Source organism: Schistocerca piceifrons, chromosome 10 (assembly GCF_021461385.2).
Source record: "Schistocerca piceifrons isolate TAMUIC-IGC-003096 chromosome 10, iqSchPice1.1, whole genome shotgun sequence".
NCBI lineage: Eukaryota > Metazoa > Arthropoda > Insecta > Orthoptera > Acrididae > Schistocerca > Schistocerca piceifrons.
In genome coordinates, this window is record NC_060147.1 from 125,865,633 (window position 1) to 125,884,163 (window position 18,531).

At 44.0% G+C, this 18,531-nt stretch overlaps 1 protein-coding gene across 1 annotated transcript in view; it reads right to left on the reverse strand.

Moving 5' to 3' along the window:
* LOC124718927 overlaps positions 1-18,531 on the reverse strand; it is a 153,949-nt gene that overhangs the window by 48,871 nt on the left and 86,547 nt on the right. Inside the window, exon 6 of the mRNA XM_047244581.1 lies at positions 4,090-4,419. Within this exon, the coding sequence (XP_047100537.1) occupies positions 4,090-4,419 (330 nt within the window). The remainder of the gene's footprint in view (positions 1-4,089; positions 4,420-18,531) is intronic.

Here is an 18,531-nt window from a genome sequence, read left to right on the forward strand (position 1 = left end):
TGGACTTGAATGGATGCAGGTGATCAGACAGGGTGCTTACATACGTGTCACCTGTCAGAGTCGTATCTAGACGTATCAGGCGTCCCATATTACTCCAACTACAAGCGCCCAACACCATTACAGAGCCTCCAGCAGCTTCAACAGTCCCCTGCTGACATGCAGGCTCCATGGATTCACGAGGTTGTCTCCATGCCCGTACACGTCCATTCGCTCGATACGATTTTAAACTAGATTAGTTCGACCAGGCGACATGCTTCCAGGCATCAACAGTCCAATGTCGGTGTTGACGGGTCGAGGAAAGGCATAAGGCTTTCTGTTGTGCAATCATCAAGGGTACACAAATGGACCTTCGACTACGACAGCCCGTATCGATCATGTTTCGTCAAATGGTCCCTGCGGTGACACCTGTTGATTGCTCAGCATTGAATCTGCATCAGTTTGCTGAAGAGCTGCACTTCTGTCACGTTGAACGATTCTCTTCGGTCGTCGTTGGTCCCGCTCTTGCAGGATCTTCTTCCGGCCGCAACGATGTCGGAAATTTGTTGCTTTACCGTATTCCTGATATTTACGGTACACTAGTGAAATGGTCGTACGGGGAAATCCCCACATCACCGCCGCCTCAGGGATAATGTGTCCCATCGCTCGTGCGCCGACTACAACAATACCGGCTGGAGTGGCCGAGAGGTTCTAGGCGCTACAGTCTGGAACCACGCGACCGCTACGGTCGCAGGTTCGAATCCTGCCTCGGGCATGGATGTGTGTGATGTCGTTAGGTTAGTTAGGTTTAAGTAGTTCTAAGTTCTAGGGGACTGATGACCTCAGAAGGTAAGTCCCATAGTGCTCAGAGCCATTTCAACCATTTCGACTATAACAATATGTTCAAACTCACATAAATCGTGATAACCTGCTATTGTAGCAGCAGTAAACGATCTAACAACTGTCCCAGACACTTGTTGTCTTATGGAGGTGTTGCCGACCGCAGCGTCGTATTCTGCCTGTTTACATATCTCTGTATTTGAACAGACATGCCTATACCAGTTTCTTTGGGGATTCAGTGTTGTTTGGTGCCTTAGACACCACCTAATCCTTTAGACAAGCAACAGAAAAGGGCTGACTCAAATTCCAGGTATGTCGATGGGTTAACTCTCATTTTTATCTATCTAGACAATTATCAGTCCAAGGTTGATGAAGAACCAGCTGCTGGAAGTGGGTAGCACTCTCCTGTATTCATCTATACAAGCAAGAGACCAGAGCTGGCTCGAGTACCAGCTGTGTCAAACGAATTAACTCTCATTTTTATATACAGGGTCGTGCATTGGTCGTGACCAGGCCAAATATCTCACCACATAAGCGTCAAAAGAAAAAACTACAAAGAACGAAAGTCTAGCTTGAAGGGGGAAACCAGATGGCGCTATGGTTGGCCCGCTAGATGGCGCTGCCACAGGTCAAACTGATATCAACTGCGTTTTTTTAAAAATAGGAGCCCCCACTTTTTATTGCATATTCGTGTAGTACGTAAAGAAATATGAATGTTTTTCGCTTTGTGCGTGTGCTATGTATGCTGCTCGGTATTCTGGACATCATCATCCAAGTGTCCGGACCGTTCGCCGGATAGTTACGTTATTTAAGAAAACAGGAAGTGTTCAGCCACATGTCAAACGTCAACCACGACCTGCAACAAATGCTGATGCCCAAGTAGGTGTTTTAGCTGCTGTCGCGGCTAATCCGCACATGAGTAGCAGACAAATTGCGCGAGAATCGGGAATTTCAAAAACGTCGGTGGTGAGAATGCTACATCAACATCGATTGCACCCGTACCATATTTCTATGCACCAGGAATTGCATGGCGACGACTTTGAACGTCGAGTACAGTTCTGCCACTGGGCGGAAGAGAAAGTACGCGACGATGCCAGATTCTTTGCACGCGTTCTATTTAGCGACGGAGCGTCATTCACCAACAGCGGTAACGTAAACCGGCATAATATGCACTATTTGGCAACGGAAAATCCACGATGGCTGCGACAAGTGGAACATCAGCGATCTTGGCGGGTTAATGTGTGGTGTGGCATTATGGGAGGTAGGATAATTGGCCCCCATTTTGTCGATGGCAATCTAAATGGTGCAATGTATGCTGATTTCCTACGTAATGTTCTACCGATGTTACTACAAGATGTTTCACTGCATGACAGAATGGCGATGTACTTCCAACATGATGGATGTCCGGCACGTAGCTGGCGTGCGGTTGAAGCGGTATTGAATGGCGTATTTCATGAGAGGTGGATTGGTCGTCGAAGCACCATACCATGGCCCGCACGTTCACCGGATCTGACGTCCCCGGATTTCTTTCTGTGGGGAAAGTTGAAGGATATTTGCTATCGTGATCCACCGACAACGTCTGACAACATGCGTCAGCGCATTGTCACTGCATGTGTAAACATTACGGAAGGCGAACTACTCACTGTTGAGAGGAATGTCGTTACACGTATTGCCAAATGCATTGAGGTTGATGGACATCATTCTGAGCATTTATTGCATTAGTGTGGTATTTACAGGTAATCACGCTGTAACAGCATGCGTTCTCAGAAATGAACAACCGAAATAAAATGTTCAAACGTACCTACGTTCTGTATTTTAATTTAAAAAACCTACCTGTTACCAACTGTTCGTCTAAAATTGTGAGCCATATGTTTGTGACTATTACTTCGCCATCTACTGTAATCTCCCCACGGAAAATTACCCTCTACCACGCAATAATTAATAATGGTCAACCAAATCATCCACATGTATTTACGTTTGAAAAGTATCTGATCAGATTTTCTAGTAATATATGCGCCGACAGCTCGTTGACGCCAAGGTATTTTTCTAGTACGTTTATTCTTTGGAACAACAGAGGTACAGAAATGTATGCTCCATGGTTATTATAGAGAGAGAGAGGAACAGCTTCGGAAGTATCGGTTGGAAGATTGTTGGATTGCTAAAGGAGATTTATTTACTCTTCTTCGCGCTAAAGCGAGCTAGGAAAGTTTGTGCCGCTTGCGTGATAGATAAAGAGAAAGAAAAACCTGTAAAAGAAAATTACATGAGACTTGGAACCAACAGAAAACGGAACATGTACGGAAATGGATTCAATATACAATTTTCCTCAGAAATATGGTTTGTGACCATTTTATTCTAGAGTGAATGACGAATGAGTTTTCTGTCTGAACCATTGATGATTGTCTGGGCCCTGTAATTAATTGGGAAGTTTCAGCTGTGACGAAGAGAGCCTGCAATCTCTGAGTTTTTTTAAATCGTGCAAAAAGGCTTCGTCCACATCTGAAATTTTAGATCTGTCGTAAACTGAACGAATTGTTCAAACGATCGATTTTCCCAACTGAATGCAGCGCTTAATAATAATAACAAATGTAAAGATCTTTTCTAGCAAGCCAGCCGCTGAATATTAAGACGAAGGGCTCCACCAGAGATTCTACTAGGCTGATTTCACGTAAATAATATATTTAAACTGTACACAGATAGAGGACAGAGAGAGAGAGAGAGAGAGAGAGAGAGAGTGAGAGAATCCTCCATTAGCATAATTGTTTCTCTGTCTTTTCACGGATCAGCCTAACTAGAAAACACGAAGCCCTGACCTTATTGTACCGATTTATGTGTGAGAGGGAAAGAGCGATAAAGGCGACAGATACACTTCTGTACAGACAAAACATTACACCAAGTTAGCGGCAAGCTGCATTCACATAGACTTTCATCATTTACAAAAGCAGAGTAGAATTCATTATACTACCACAAAGCGGAAAACAATCATATTTCTTTAGGTACTACACGAATATGTAATAAAAATTGGGGTTCCTATTTTTAAAAAAAAACGCAGTTGCTATCCGTTTGACCTATGGCAGCGCCATCTAGCGGGCCAACCATAGCGCCATCTGGTTTCCCCCTTCAAGCTAGACTTTCGTTCTTTGTAGTTTTTTTTCTTTTGACGCTTATGTGGTGAGATATTTGGCCCGGTCACTATCAATGGACCACCCTGTATATAAACTAGCAGTCCCAGGTTGATTGTAGAAGCGGACGAGGAGAAGGGAACTCACTCACCTGTAGCCCTTCATACACCTGCACCCGCCGGGTCCCTTACAGACTGTGTAAGGTCCACACAGAGCCCCACAGTCGAGCCGGCACTCGAGTAGCCCTCCGTCGCTCAGCGTCAGCTTGTACCCCGTGACGCACTGGCACCCCTGGGAGCCGTTGGTCCAGCAGCGCAGCGTCGCCACGCACGTGCTGAGGCCGTCTTCTGCCTCGGCCTGGTGGTAGCCTGCATCGCACTCGCAGCTGTTCGGCGCCGTGCACCTTCCGTCAGGGCAGCCAGAGGCGCACGACGGCTGACACGTCCGCAGCCCGCTCGTCCCATTCGGTTTCAACTCGTACCTGGCGGGGAGAGAGAGACACAACGTGAGCACAGCATCCTGCAATGTTCCTGCCTAACGAACTACTCTAATTACTGAAACTTCCTGGCTAATTAAAACTGTGTACCCGACCGAGATCCGAACTCAGGACTTCTGCCTTTTGCGGGCAAGTGCTCTACCATCTGAGCTACCCTAGCACGACTGACAACCCGCCCTCACAGCTTCAATTCTGCCAGTACCTCGTCTCCTGCCTTCCAAACTACACAGAAGCTTGAAAGACGTGCACTTCATTCACCATTCAGTCCTCGCATTTCATATTTCTAATCCACGCATTCTGGTATTCGGTAAAATAATAATTCAGGCTATATTAATAATTTCTATCGGTTGCCTGATTTATTTGACGATTTTTACAGCTTGTCTCACACTGATCTGTGAGAGGAGCTTGGCGGTAGGAATTTTCTTTATTTATGGGCGAGGCCAACAGTCTTCCTAGCAGCCATGATGGCTCCCCGTTTCCTATCCTTCTCCCGATCGCCAGGGTAGCACGTGGTGGCGTTTGGAAGTTCAGTAGTGGCCTTACCAACCTTGTAGCAGATATTTCTTCTCAATTTTAACGTCGCGAGGTCGCCTCCCTGTGAAATACCGGCCCTATGATTGGCCAGTTCAGGTGCGCGCCCGTTTTTCGCTGGCGGGCGCCAACCGCCCTCTGCGGATGGGTGGTGGACAAAGGGGCCCCGGGTTCCCGGGTTCGATTCCCGGCGGGGCTAGGGATTTTCTCTGCCTCGTGATGACTGGGTGTTGTGTGATGTCCTTAGGTTAGTTAGGTTTAAGTAGTTCTAAGTTCTAGGGGACTGATGACCATAGATGTTAAGTCCCATAGTGCTCAGAGCCTTTTGAACCATTTTGACAAAGGGGCAGTAGCGGCAGTTCTAGTGCGACGTGCCAGAGACCGGAGGTGCCGCTTCCAGGAGATGAAGTTCGGTAAGCAGGAGCGCCGACGTGCACTGTAGATTCGCGCCCTGCGGCCCAGAGGGGACCTGATAGGTCATTGTGAATAGTTTCGCATCTTTCGGGTTTTATTGCTTTAATACGGGAGGCTACCGAGCGATTCACGCACGGTAGCATCTTCTTAGTCTCGGCTAATTCCTGGTGGTGGTCGTTGCGCGCCTGCAACCCCTTCCTTTACTAAATGGTATTCTGTTTGATCGTTACTAAAATTCCTCTCCTCGTGCTATCGTGGCGTGTTACGAACGTACGTTGGGGCAGGCTGCTGAACTCGAATCTTTCTTCCCTCCACCCCCATTTGGTTGTATTATTGTTCGATTCTCAACTGTTTAATAAATGAGTCCGTAAATCTTACATTCTCTCTCTTTCCTTACGTGAACTGACCCCTAGTGTAACAGAAGAATGCGGAACTATAACGGTTGCTATAAGGTCTCGCGCCACTAACGATAGGATAAAGATTCAATATCGCGCGCCTGGCACGACCATTACACGCATGGCATCGATGACAGTAATAACCATTTTCAATTATTCCCCATTGATAAACTGGGAAGTGTTTATGGCTCAGCGTGAGTACGTGAGCACTAAATCCACTTGATGTGGTGGAAGTAGTGGCCTCTGTTTTGCTTGCTGGTTTAGACAAAAAATATCAAAAAATCATAGCCCCTACTGCAAGGAATAGTAACTTGAAAAAAAAAAAAAAAAAAGAAAAGAAAAAGAAACGAGCCACCGCTTTTAAGCTCTTCAGCATCCCTTGCAGAACAAGCAAACCTGGAAGAAAGGCTGAGCCATGTCTCCGCAATATCCTTTCTTCCAGGAGTGCTAGTTCTGCAAGGTTCGCAGGAGAGCTTCTGTCAAGTTTGGAAGGTACAAGACGAGCTACTGGCGGAATGAAAGCTGTGAGGACGGGTCGTGAGTCGTGCTTGGGTAGCTCAGTTGGTAGAGCACTTGCCCGCAAAAGGCAAAGGTCTCAAGTTCGAGTCTCAGTCCGGCACACAGTTTTAATCTGCCAGTGAAACATCCCTTTAGAAAAATTTATGAATGATTGTGCTGATAAACCTCTACGTTATTTGATTTTCAAACAGCTGAGCAAAACTGAACGTACTCAGACATTAGTCTCATTACTTATTCTGATCAACACTAAACTGACACACAATATTTTTAACGCAACGCAATCTGACTTTCAAAAATTCCTACAAAATAATAGCCCTGACTAACAATAACCTATACCTTTCATGAATCACTTACAAAAATCTTCGTTACTCGAACTACTGCAATACAGCGAGCGCCACTACTACCAGCTAAATAATAGATTCTAACTACAGAAGGCACTAACTACTGTTAGGCATAGTTAGCAAATGAAAGATTTTGATAGAGAGCAAACAATGTATCTACCTTAATAGTGTTCAAAAGTCATAATATACATATCAGTTCATGACATCCAGTCTTACAAATTTACTTTTTCTGGCGGACACACGTCCAGATCATTCGCTCTCAAAAGTCTGTCATCTCTCTCCCCGCATCCACCACTGCTGGCGGCTCACCTCCAACTGCGCAACGCTACGCGCTGTTCACATCCAACTGCCCAACACTACAATAGCGAATATTCCAACAATGCCAACCAGCCACAGACTGCACACAGCACAGTCAGTGATTTTCATACAGAGCGCTACTTGGCATTACCAATAGAAAAACCTGAACAGCCTACTTACACCAGGAAGTTTCATATCAGCGCACGCTACCCTGCAGAGTGAAAATCTCATTCTGGTACCCTAATTACTATTCACATTACCAATCTTCTTGGAGACTGAGTTCACAGCTGCAATTAATTGTGTAAATGATTTGGTGCTGCCTTCAACTGTCGTTTATCGTTATTGGTTGTACATTTGTACAATGTAAGGGAGCAGTTTGACAGAGATTTAAATGAATGTTCTATATGAACACACGAAATGAGAAATTTCAATTTTGCGCATGTTCTGCAATGAATTATTGCAGGACCAGTAGACATGCAGTTGTTAGAAGCTCGTGATAGCTTTCCGCTCGGAGCGTTACGTTCACGTTAGCTTTATTTACTTTTATATTTTTTTACTTTATTTATTTATTTATTTCTAATACCACAACTTATTGCGTTTCAGATACAGTGACATAAAAAGTCCCAACCAAAAAATAATTAACGTAGTATAATGCATCTGAAAGCAAGGGCAAACTGCAGCCGTAATTTTTCCCGAGGGCATGCAACTTTTCTGTATGGTTAAATGATTATGGCGTCCTCTTGGGTACAATATTCCGGAGGTAAGCAAAACGAGGATAATGGAATGTAGTCGAATTAAGTCGGGTGGTGCTCAGGGTATTAGATTAGGAAATGAGACACTTAAAGTAGTAAAGGAGTTTAGCTATTTGGGGAGCAAAATAACTGATCGTGGTCCAAGGAGAGAGGATATAAAATGTAGGCTGGCAATGGAAAGGAAAGTGTTTCTGAAGAGGAGAAATTTGATTACATCGAGTATAGATTTAAGTGTAAGGAAGTCGTTTCCGAAAGTATTTGTATGGAGTCTAGCCATGTATGGAAGTGAAACAGAAGGATGCTGAAGATTAGATGGGTAGATCACATAACTAATGACGAGGTACTGAATAGAATTGGGGAGAAGAGGAGTTTGTGGCACAACTTGACTAGAAGAAGGGATCGGTTGGTAGGACATGTTCTGAGGCATCAAGGGATCACCAATTTAGTGTTGGAGGGCAGCGTGGAGTGTAAAAATCGTAGAGGGACACCAAGAGATGAATACGCTAAGCGGATTCAGAACCATGTACGTTCTAATAGGTACTGGGAGAGGAAGAAGCTTGCACAGGATAGAGTAGCGTGGAGAGCTGCATCAAACCAGTCTCAGGACTGAAGACCACAACAACAACAATAATTCATCTTCAGGAATACATTTGTCTAGGTAACATAATTCAGTGTTAACTTTGCAAGATCGCAGGTTAATGCAAGCGCGAGGTAAGTCATTACCCATGAGGATAAAATCAGAGAGATTAGAGCCCACGCAGAGGCATACCGACAATACTTCTTTCCACGAACAATACGAGACTGGAATAGAAGGGAGAACCGATAGAGGTACTCAAGGTACCCTCCGCCACACACCGTCAGGTGGCTTGCGGATTATGGATGTAGATGTAGATGTAGATGTAGATGCAAATGTGGAATACTGATAGATTTATAACCGGTGTAACATCCAGTATGTTGAATGAAAGCACGTAGACACGTATGTATTGTGTAGATGCCGGATGTTAGTTTTCGGGTGGTTTCATGCCTGTTGCACTTGGTCAGTCAGTACAGGATGCTGGAGTTCTCGCCCGATGATGTACCATTTCTGCCCGACTAGAGACAGGTCTGGTGACTGAACAGGCCAAGGCAACATGTCGACACTGTGTAGAGCATACTGGGTTACAGCAGCGGCGGTCGTTCGAGTGTTATCCTGTTGGAAAGCACCTCCTGGAACGCTGTTCATGAATGGCAGCACAGGTGGACGAATCACCAGACAAACCTACACTTTTGCAGTCAGGGTGTGTGGCATGACTACGAGAGCGCTCCTGTTGTCATAAGAAATTGCACCTCAGACCAGAACTGTAGGCGTAGATTCAGTGTGTCTAGCAAGCAGACAGGCTGGCTGCAGGCCCGCAACTCGCCTCCTTCTAATCAAGACACGGCCGTCACTGGCACCGAGACAGATGCAGCGGAAAACACAACAGACCTCCACCCTGCCCCCAAATGAGCGCTCGCTTGACACGGTTTAAATTTACGTGTACGACGATAAGAATGCAGTGGGAATGTATTCACACCTGTTGGACGAATCTAATAAAACAAACACTACAAACCGACAGTTCACGTAAGTCACATCCAATCAAAATCTGTAACGGAACCATCTGTGTGGATTGCTTACAATTATGTATTATTTATATTTTAGGACAATTAATCTACGTAATCTACTTATATGGTTTCCAAGTTTCGTCCTCGAAGCACTAGTGGACGTGTTCTTATTATGTGTCTGTGATTCAGATGTATACTGGATTCCATAGAAACTTCGCTTCTTAAGGGGCTCCGGAACGCACTATACTTGCAATGTTAAAATAACGCTTATAAATTCATCTTTCCTCACAAAGTATTTGAGGTAGGATGTTGAACTTTTTACAGATTATTTATTGGAATATGGGCTACAACTAAACACAGGGATTTTACAAAATTTTAGTTCAGTTATTAAAGATGATTTTTTTTCAATTGTAATGAAAATTCACAACATTTTTTTGCAATTTTTTATTTATATATTCAAAAACATACAGTTTTTTGGAAAAAGGCTGTGTTAAATTATGCAGAAGGTACTGTGTAACATTTACTGAAAGTTTGAAACAAATATGTTTGGAAGATCCTTAGAAAACATGTAATTAGTATGAGAAAATAAAAGTTTTGGGAATCGAGCAACAAAGATTGGATTAACTTTTTAGTGCATTCCAGGTCCATAGGATGGATTATCTTCATCCTCTGCAAACTCCTCCTCCAGCTTCCTCTTGTTCCTCCTCCTGTTTACTCTTGCTTGTATTTCTAGACTCTTTACAGCCCTGTCTGCAGCCCGAAGGCGTTCCTTGTCTAAAGCAAGCATCGCTCGTTGTTGTGTTCGTAGATTTTGCTACCATTTTCTTCAGTTGCAGTTACTGCAACACTGTTCCAAAAGGTGGTCATGTATGAACACTTATCACATTTCAGTTGTATTTCACTAGCAAGTCCTGCGTGCTTTATTATGGAGAGTTCCAGACCAACTTCACTACAATGAATACATCTTACACAGTTTGAAAAAATTCCTTTGAGAACCGACATATCAAATATTTCATTCACATCCGATTCGCCCATAAAACATTCATAGTTTTCACTCACTGAACCAAGCTTGTTCTGTGAAGAATTTTCTTTCCCACTTTGACTGCTATGGGCAGGTGTACTTGAGAGGTTAGGTTCACTCACTTGGTTATCGTCTTTATTGTTTACACTAATAACACATACCTTTGGCTTTCCAACATTTCTCCTTTTCTTAAAAGCCTTCAGAGGATTTCTAATAACTTTACTTTTACTCATTATTATACTTCAACAAAACAGAGATTCAAGAAACAGAATTAATTACGAATATTTTCGAGATAACGACAGAGTAAATAAACATGAAACAATCGACAATCACACCAGCGATATACACTCCTGGAAATTGAAATAAGAACACCGTGAATTCATTGTCCCAGGAAGGGGAAACTTTATTGACACATTCCTGGGGTCAGATACATCACATGATCACACTGACAGAACCACAGGCACATAGACACAGGCAACAAAGCATGCACAATGTCGGCACTAGTACAGTGTATATCCACCTTTCGCAGCAATGCAGGCTGCTATTCTCCCATGGAGACGATCGTAGAGATGCTGGATGTAGTCCTGTGGAACGGCTTGCCATGCCATTTCCACCTGGCGCCTCAGTTGGACCAGCGTTCGTGCTGGACGTGCAGACCGCGTGAGACGACGCTTCATCCAGTTCCAAACATGCTCAATGGGGGACAGATCCGGAGATCTTGCTGGCCAGGGTAGTTGACTTACACCTTCTAGAGCACGTTGGGTGGCACGGGATACATGCGGACGTGCATTGTCCTGTTGGAACAGCAAGTTCCCTTGCCGGTCTAGGAATGGTAGAACGATGGGTTCGATGACGGTTTGGATGTACCGTGCACTATTCAGTGTCCCCTCGACGATCACCAGTGGTGTACGGCCAGTGTAGGAGATCGCTCCCCACACCATGATGCCGGGTGTTGGCCCTGTGTGCCTCGGTCGTATGCAGTCCTGATTGTGGCGCTCACCTGCACGGCGCCAAACAAGCATACGACCATCATTGGCACCAAGGCAGAAGCGACTCTCATCGCTGAAGACGACACGTCTCCATTCGTCCCTCCATTCACGCCTGTCGCGACACCACTGGAGGTATCGGCGAGGGCCAATCGCAACCGTCTCCATGAAGCTGGGCTACGGTCCCGCACACCGTTAGGCCGTCTTCCGCTCACGCCCCAACATCGTGCAGCCCGCCTCCAGTGGTGTCGCGACAGGCGTGAATGGAGGGACGAATGGAGACGTGTCGTCTTCAGCGATGAGAGTCGCTTCTGCCTTGGTGCCAATGATGGTCGTATGCGTGTTTGGCGCCGTGCAGGTGAGCGCCACAATCAGGACTGCATACGACCGAGGCACACAGGGCCAACACCCGGCATCATGGTGTGGGGAGCGATCTCCTACACTGGTCGTACACCACTGGTGATCGTCGAGGGGACACTGAATAGTGCACGGTACATCCAAACCGTCATCGAACCCATCGTTCTACCATTCCTAGACCGGCAAGGGAACTTGCTGTTCCAACAGGACAATGCACGTCCGCATGTATCCCGTGCCACCCAACGTGCTCTAGAAGGTGTAAGTCAACTACCCTGGCCAGCAAGATCTCCGGATCTGTCCCCCATTGAGCATGTTTGGGACTGGATGAAGCGTCGTCTCACGCGGTCTGCACGTCCAGCACGAACGCTGGTCCAACTGAGGCGCCAGGTGGAAATGGCATGGCAAGCCGTTCCACGGGACTACATCCAGCATCTCTACGATCGTCTCCATGGGAGAATAGCAGCCTGCATTGCTGCGAAAGGTGGATATACACTGTACTAGTGCCGACATTGTGCATGCTCTGTTGCCTGTGTCTATGTGCCTGTGGTTCTGTCAGTGTGATCATGTGATGTATCTGACCCCAGGAATGTGTCAATAAAGTTTCCCCTTCCTGGGACAATGAATTCACGGTGTTCTTATTTCAATTTCCAGGAGTGTAGATACTGCCTACAGGAAAATTAAAGAGACCTTTGGAGAAAAGAGAACCACTTGCATGAATATCAAGAGCTCAGATGGAAACCCAGTTCTAAGCAAAGAATGCAAAGCAGAATGGTGGAAGGAGTATATAGAGGGTCTATACAAGGGCGATGTTCTTGAGGACAATATTATGGAAATGGAAGAGGAGGTAGATGAAGATGAAATGGGAGATATGATACTGCGTGAATAGTTTGACACAGCACTGAAAGACCTAAGTCGCAATAAGGCCCCCGGAGTAGACAACATTCCATTAGAACTACTGATAGCCTTGGGAGAGCCAGTCCTGACAAAACTCTACCATCTGGTGAGCAAGAGAGGAGATGTATGAGACAGGCGAAATACCCTCAGAGTTCCAGAAGAGTATAATAATTCCAATCCAAAAGCAAGCAGGTGTTGACAGATGTGAAAATTATCGAACTATAAGTTTAATAAGCATCGGCTGCAAAATACTAACGCGAATTCTTTACAGACGAATGGAAAAACTTGTAGAGCCTGACCTCAGGGAAGATCAGTTTGGATTCCGCAGAAATGTTGGAACACGTGAGGCAATACTGACCTTACGACTTATCTTAGAAGAAAGATTAAGAAAAGGCAAACCTACGTTTCTAGCATTTGTAGACTTAGAGAAAGGTTTTGACAATGTTAACTGGAATACTCTCTTTCAAATTCTGAATGTTGCACTGGTAAAATACAGGGAGCGAAAGGCTATTTACAAGTTGTACAGAAACCAGATGGCAGTTATAAGAGGGGCATGAAAGGGAAGCAGTGGTTGGGAAGGGAGTAAGACAGGGTTGTAGCCTCTCCCCCATGTTATTCTATCTGTATATTGAGCAAGCAGTAAAGGAAACAAAAGAAAAATTCGGAGTAGGTATTAAAATCCATGGAGAAGAAATAAAAACTTCAAGGTACGCCGATGACATTGTAATTCTGTCAGAGACAGCAAAGGACGTGGAAGAGCAGTTGAACGGAATGGACAGTGTCTTGAAAGGAGGATATAAGATGAAGATCAACAAAAGCAAAACGAGGGTAATGGAATGTAGTCGAATTAAGTCGCGTGATGGTGAGGGAATTAGATTAGGAAATGAGACACTTCAAGTAGTAAATGAGTTTTGCTATTTGGGGAACAAAGTAACTGATGATGGTCGAAGTAGAGAGGATATAAAATGTAGACTGGCAATGGCAAGGAAAGAGCTTCTGAAGAAGAAAAATTTGTTAACATCGAGTGTAGATTTAAATGTCAGGAAGTCGTTTCTGAAAGTATTTGTATGGAGTGTAGCCATGTATGGAAGTGAAACGTGGACGAGAAATAGTTTGGACAAGAAGAGAATAGAAACTTTCGAAATGTGGTGCTACAGAAGAATGTTGAAGATTAGATGGGTAGGTCATATAAGAATTGAGGAGGCATTGAATAGAATTGGGGAGAAGAGGAGTTTGTGGCACAACTTGACTAGAAGAAGGGATCGGTTGCTAGGACATGTTTTGAGGCATCAAGGGATCACAAATGTAGCATTGGAGGGCAGCGTGGAGGGTAAGAATCGTAGAGGGAGACCAAGAGATGAATACACTAAGCAGATTCGGAAGGATGTAGGTTGTAGTAGGTACCGGGAGATGAAGAAGCTTGCCCAGGATAGAGTAGCATGGAGAACTGCATCAAACCAGTCTCAGGACTGAAGACCACAACAACAACAACAACAATCAAAATTATCCGGACATCTGGCTGAAAATGACTTACAAGTTCGTGGCGCCCTCCATCGGAATGCTGGAATTGATTATGGTGTTGGCCCACCGTTAGCCTTGATGACACCTTCCATTCTCACAGGCACACGTTCAATCAGGTGCTGGAGGGTTTCTTGGGGAATGGCAGCCCATTCTTCACGGAGTGCTACACTGAGGAGAGGTATCGATGTCAGTTGGTGAGGCCTGGCACGAAGGCAGCGTTCCAAAACATCCCAAAGCTGTTCTGTAGGATTGAGGTCAGGACTCTGTGCAGGCCAGTCCATTACGGGAATGTTGTTGCCGTGTAACCACTCCGCCACAGGCCTTGCATTATGAACGGGTGCTCGTCATGTTGAAAGATGTTATCGCGATCCCCGAATTGCTCTTCAACAACGGGAAGCAAGAAGGTGCTTAAAACATCAATTTAGGCCCGTGCTGTTATAGTGCCACGTAAAAAAAACAAGGGGTGCAAGACCCTCCATGAAAAACACGACCACAGTATAACACCACCGCCTCCGAATTTTAAAGTTGGCACCACACACGCTACAGTATATTCACCTGGCATTCGCCATATCCACAACCTGCCATCGGATCGCCACATTGTATGCCGTGATTCGTCACTCCACACGACGTTTCTCCACAGTTCAATCGTTCAATGTTTACGGTCCTTGCATGAAGCGAGGCGTCGTTTGGTATTTACTGGCGTGATGTTGGGCTTATGAGCAGCTGCTCGATCATGAAATCCAAGTTTTCGCACCTCCCACCTAACTGTCATAGTACTTGCAGTGGATCCTGATGCAGTTTGGAATTCCTGTGTGATGGTCTGTACAGCTGTCTGCCTCTTATACATTACGACCTTCTTCAACTGTCGGCGGTCTCTGTCAGTCAACAGACGAGGTCGGTCTGTACGGTTCTGCGCTGTACGTGTCCCTTCACGTTTCCACTTCACTATCACATCGGAAACACTGGTCCTAGGGATGTTTAGGAGTATGGAAATCTCGCGTACAGGTGTATGACACCAGTCACTTGACCACATTCGAAGTCCATGAGATCCGCGGAGCGCCCCATTCTTCTCTCTCTAATGTCTAATGACTACTGAGGTCGTTGATATAGAGTACCTGGCAGTAAGTGTCAGCAAAATGCTCCTAATATGAAAAACGTATGTTTTTGGGGTGTCCGGATACTCTTGATCATATAGTGTATCTTCCAGTTTACTGGCTGACATCTGTTTCCAAAATATTCAGAAAAGTAATGCACTTAAGACTGGTCGCACACTTAAGTGAAAATAATCTACGTAGCGTATCACAGTTTGGATCACAGAAAGGTTTCTCGACTGAGAATCCTAACTATACATTCAAACGGTACAAACCTCAAATAATAACATAACGCCAGTTGGTATTTTTTGTGATGTTTTCAAGACCTTCGACTGTGTAGATCATGGTACTCTCTTAGAAAAATTCAAGTTTTGTGGAATTGATGTTTTTATGCATTGCTGGCTTGAATGATACTTGACAAACAGAATGCAAAAGGTTGTGCTTAATAATTTGGACGATGTCAGCAGGGGGGAAAATTTTAGTTACTGGGGAAAAAGATCACAAAGGGAGTCACACAGGCTGCTGTTTTGGGTCACTCCTATTCCTTAAATATGTGAATGGCTTTCCACCTAACACCCAACAACCAAAATTTATGATTTTTGGAGACAATATTACCGTTATATCAAACCACATTAGAGAGAAAGCAACGGAAGAGTTAGTACGTGATGTTCTCCAGAGAATTATTAAGTGTTTCTCTGAAAACTGACTCTCCCTAAATTTTGGAAGAAAGGACGCTACATTCAGTTCTGTACAACAAATAGAGTCATACCAACAAGATGTAGCACATGAACAATAGTAAGGTAGAATGTACTAAATTTTTGAATGTGGGTGTTGATGAAAACATGACCTTCTCAAACAATTAACGTCAGCTGCTTTTGCTCTTCGTATAATTGCTAATCTTGGAAACAAACGTACCAACCTACCGGCATATTTTGCATGTTTACACTCAATAATGTCGCACGGAATGATTTTTTGGGGTAACTAATTACTTAGAAAAAAGGTGGTGACTGCACAAAAGCGATCAGAAAGAATAACGTGGTGTTCACCCAGTGACGTCATGTAGGTACTTCTTCAAGGAGCTAGGCACTTTAAGTGCACCGTCACAGCACATATTTTCGCTAACGAAATTCGTCATAAATAATCCGTCACAATTTGAAAAGAACAGTGATGTACGTACCTACAACACTAGAGGGAGAAATTACCTTTATTAACCTATGTTACGGCGATCAGTGGCTCAGCAAGGAGTTCAATAAACAATAATAAATTTTTTTATGACTTGCACAATATCATAAAATGTCTGGCAGGTAGCGGAGTAAGTTTCAAATTTAATTGAAAATCATTTCTCCTTGACAACTCCTCGTATCCCATGGTCGAACTTCTGCTGGTAACTGGCAGCCAGTAAAATAAAATTAAAAAATAAAAAAACTTATTTTTGGTGTATTTGCACGAGTAGGAATAAAATGACAAGAGTTCATTAATGTTAACACTAATCCTGTATACATATGCTGTAAAGTGACTCGTCCACATCATTTCGATAAAACATCGTTCTGATGATATGGAACTCCTAACTAACTAACTCACTTGGCTACTAAGTAGAGACTTGGGACAACATACACTGTTAAACAGTTGATGGGCACAGACCTAAAGCGAAACCTGGCGCCGCGCGGCTGCCCCGGTCGGAGGTTCGAGTCTTCCCTCGGGCATGGGTGTGTTTGTTGTCCTTAGCGTAAGTTAGTTTAAGCTAGATTACGTAGTGTAATTCTGAAGGTGACAGGGGTAAAATATAGGCAGCGAAAGGCTATTTATAATTTGTACAGAAACCACATGGCAGTTATAAGAGTCGAGGGACATGAAAGGGAAGCAGTGATTGGGAAAGGAGTGAGACAGGGTTGTAGCCTCTCCCCGATGCTATTCAATCTGTATTTTGAACAAGTAGTAAAGAAAACGAAAGTTCGGAGTTGGTATTAAAATCCACGGAGAAGAAATAAAAACATTGAGGTTCGCCGATGACATTGTAATTCTGTCAGAGACAGCAAAGGACTCGGAAGAGCAGTTGAACGGAATGGACAGTGTCTTGAAAGGAGGGTATAAGATGAACATCAACAAGAGCAAAACGAGGGTAATGGAATGTAGTCGAATTAAGAAGGGTGATTCTGCGGGAATTAGATTAGGGAATGAGACACTTAAAGTAGTAAAGGAGTTTTGCTATTTGAGGATCACAATAACTGATGATGGTCGAAGTAGAGAGGATATAAAATGTAGACTGGCAATGGCAAGGAAAGCGTTTCTGAAGAAGAGAAAGTTGTTAACATCGAGTATAGATTTAAGTGTCAAGAGGTCGTTTCTGAAAGTATTTGTATGGAGTGTAGCCATGTATGGAGGTGAAACATGGACGATAAATAGTTTGGACAAGAAGAGAATAGAAGCTTTCGAAATGTGGTGCTACAGAAGAATGCTGAAGATTAGATGGGTAGATCACATAACTAATGAGGAGGTATTGAACAGAATTGGAGAGAAGAGGAGCTTGTGGCACAACTTGACTAGAAGAAGGGACCGGTTGGTAGGACATGTTCTGAGGCATCAAGGGATCACCAATTTAGTATTGGAGGGCAGCGTGGAGGGTAAAAATCGTTGAGGGAGACCAAGAGATGAATACACTAAGCAGATTCAGAAGGATGTAGTTTGCAGTAGGTACTGGGGGATGAAGAAGCTTGCACAGGATAGAGTAGCATGGAGAGCTTCTAACAACCCTACCACAACAAAGGTCAAAAATTAATTATGGTTGTAGTGTTGCTCACGCTGCTAAATATTGCATTTTCGGGCAACAACAAAGTTATATTATGTGGCAGGTGTCATTGGAGCACAGTTAATAAAGTCATTTCTTGGACTAATGGATAAACTAGGCACTCATCTTTTCGTGTTTCCTACGCTGGTCTCGTTGTGAACTCATGGCTGAATCGTCGAAAATCTAGGTGTTGATGATTCCAAGCTCGGATGCAAAGAGGCCTAGGTGTTATTCTGTTATATTCAAAAGTTTTATAGATGTGTTTCATAAACCATTCATTTGCAAGTTAGTACAATGGTGATGTGAAAAAGTAATCAGCACACCGAATTTAAGTTACCCTTCTTTTTTATTACTTTTGTTGCACCAGCACTTCACAATATAAAACATACTTGAAAATATCTTCCTCACTGTTAAAGTTTACATTTCATAAACTGACTACAGTTTACGTCTTTTCAACATGACGACCAAGACTTGACTCTCTAATAACCGCTTACGCGCCCAAAAATCAGAGTTACAAGTACGTCAAAGGTCATAGTGATAAAAGAAAGAATACACATAAGAATAATATCATTGCAATATAAACATATCGATGTATCAAAGTACCTCTACATT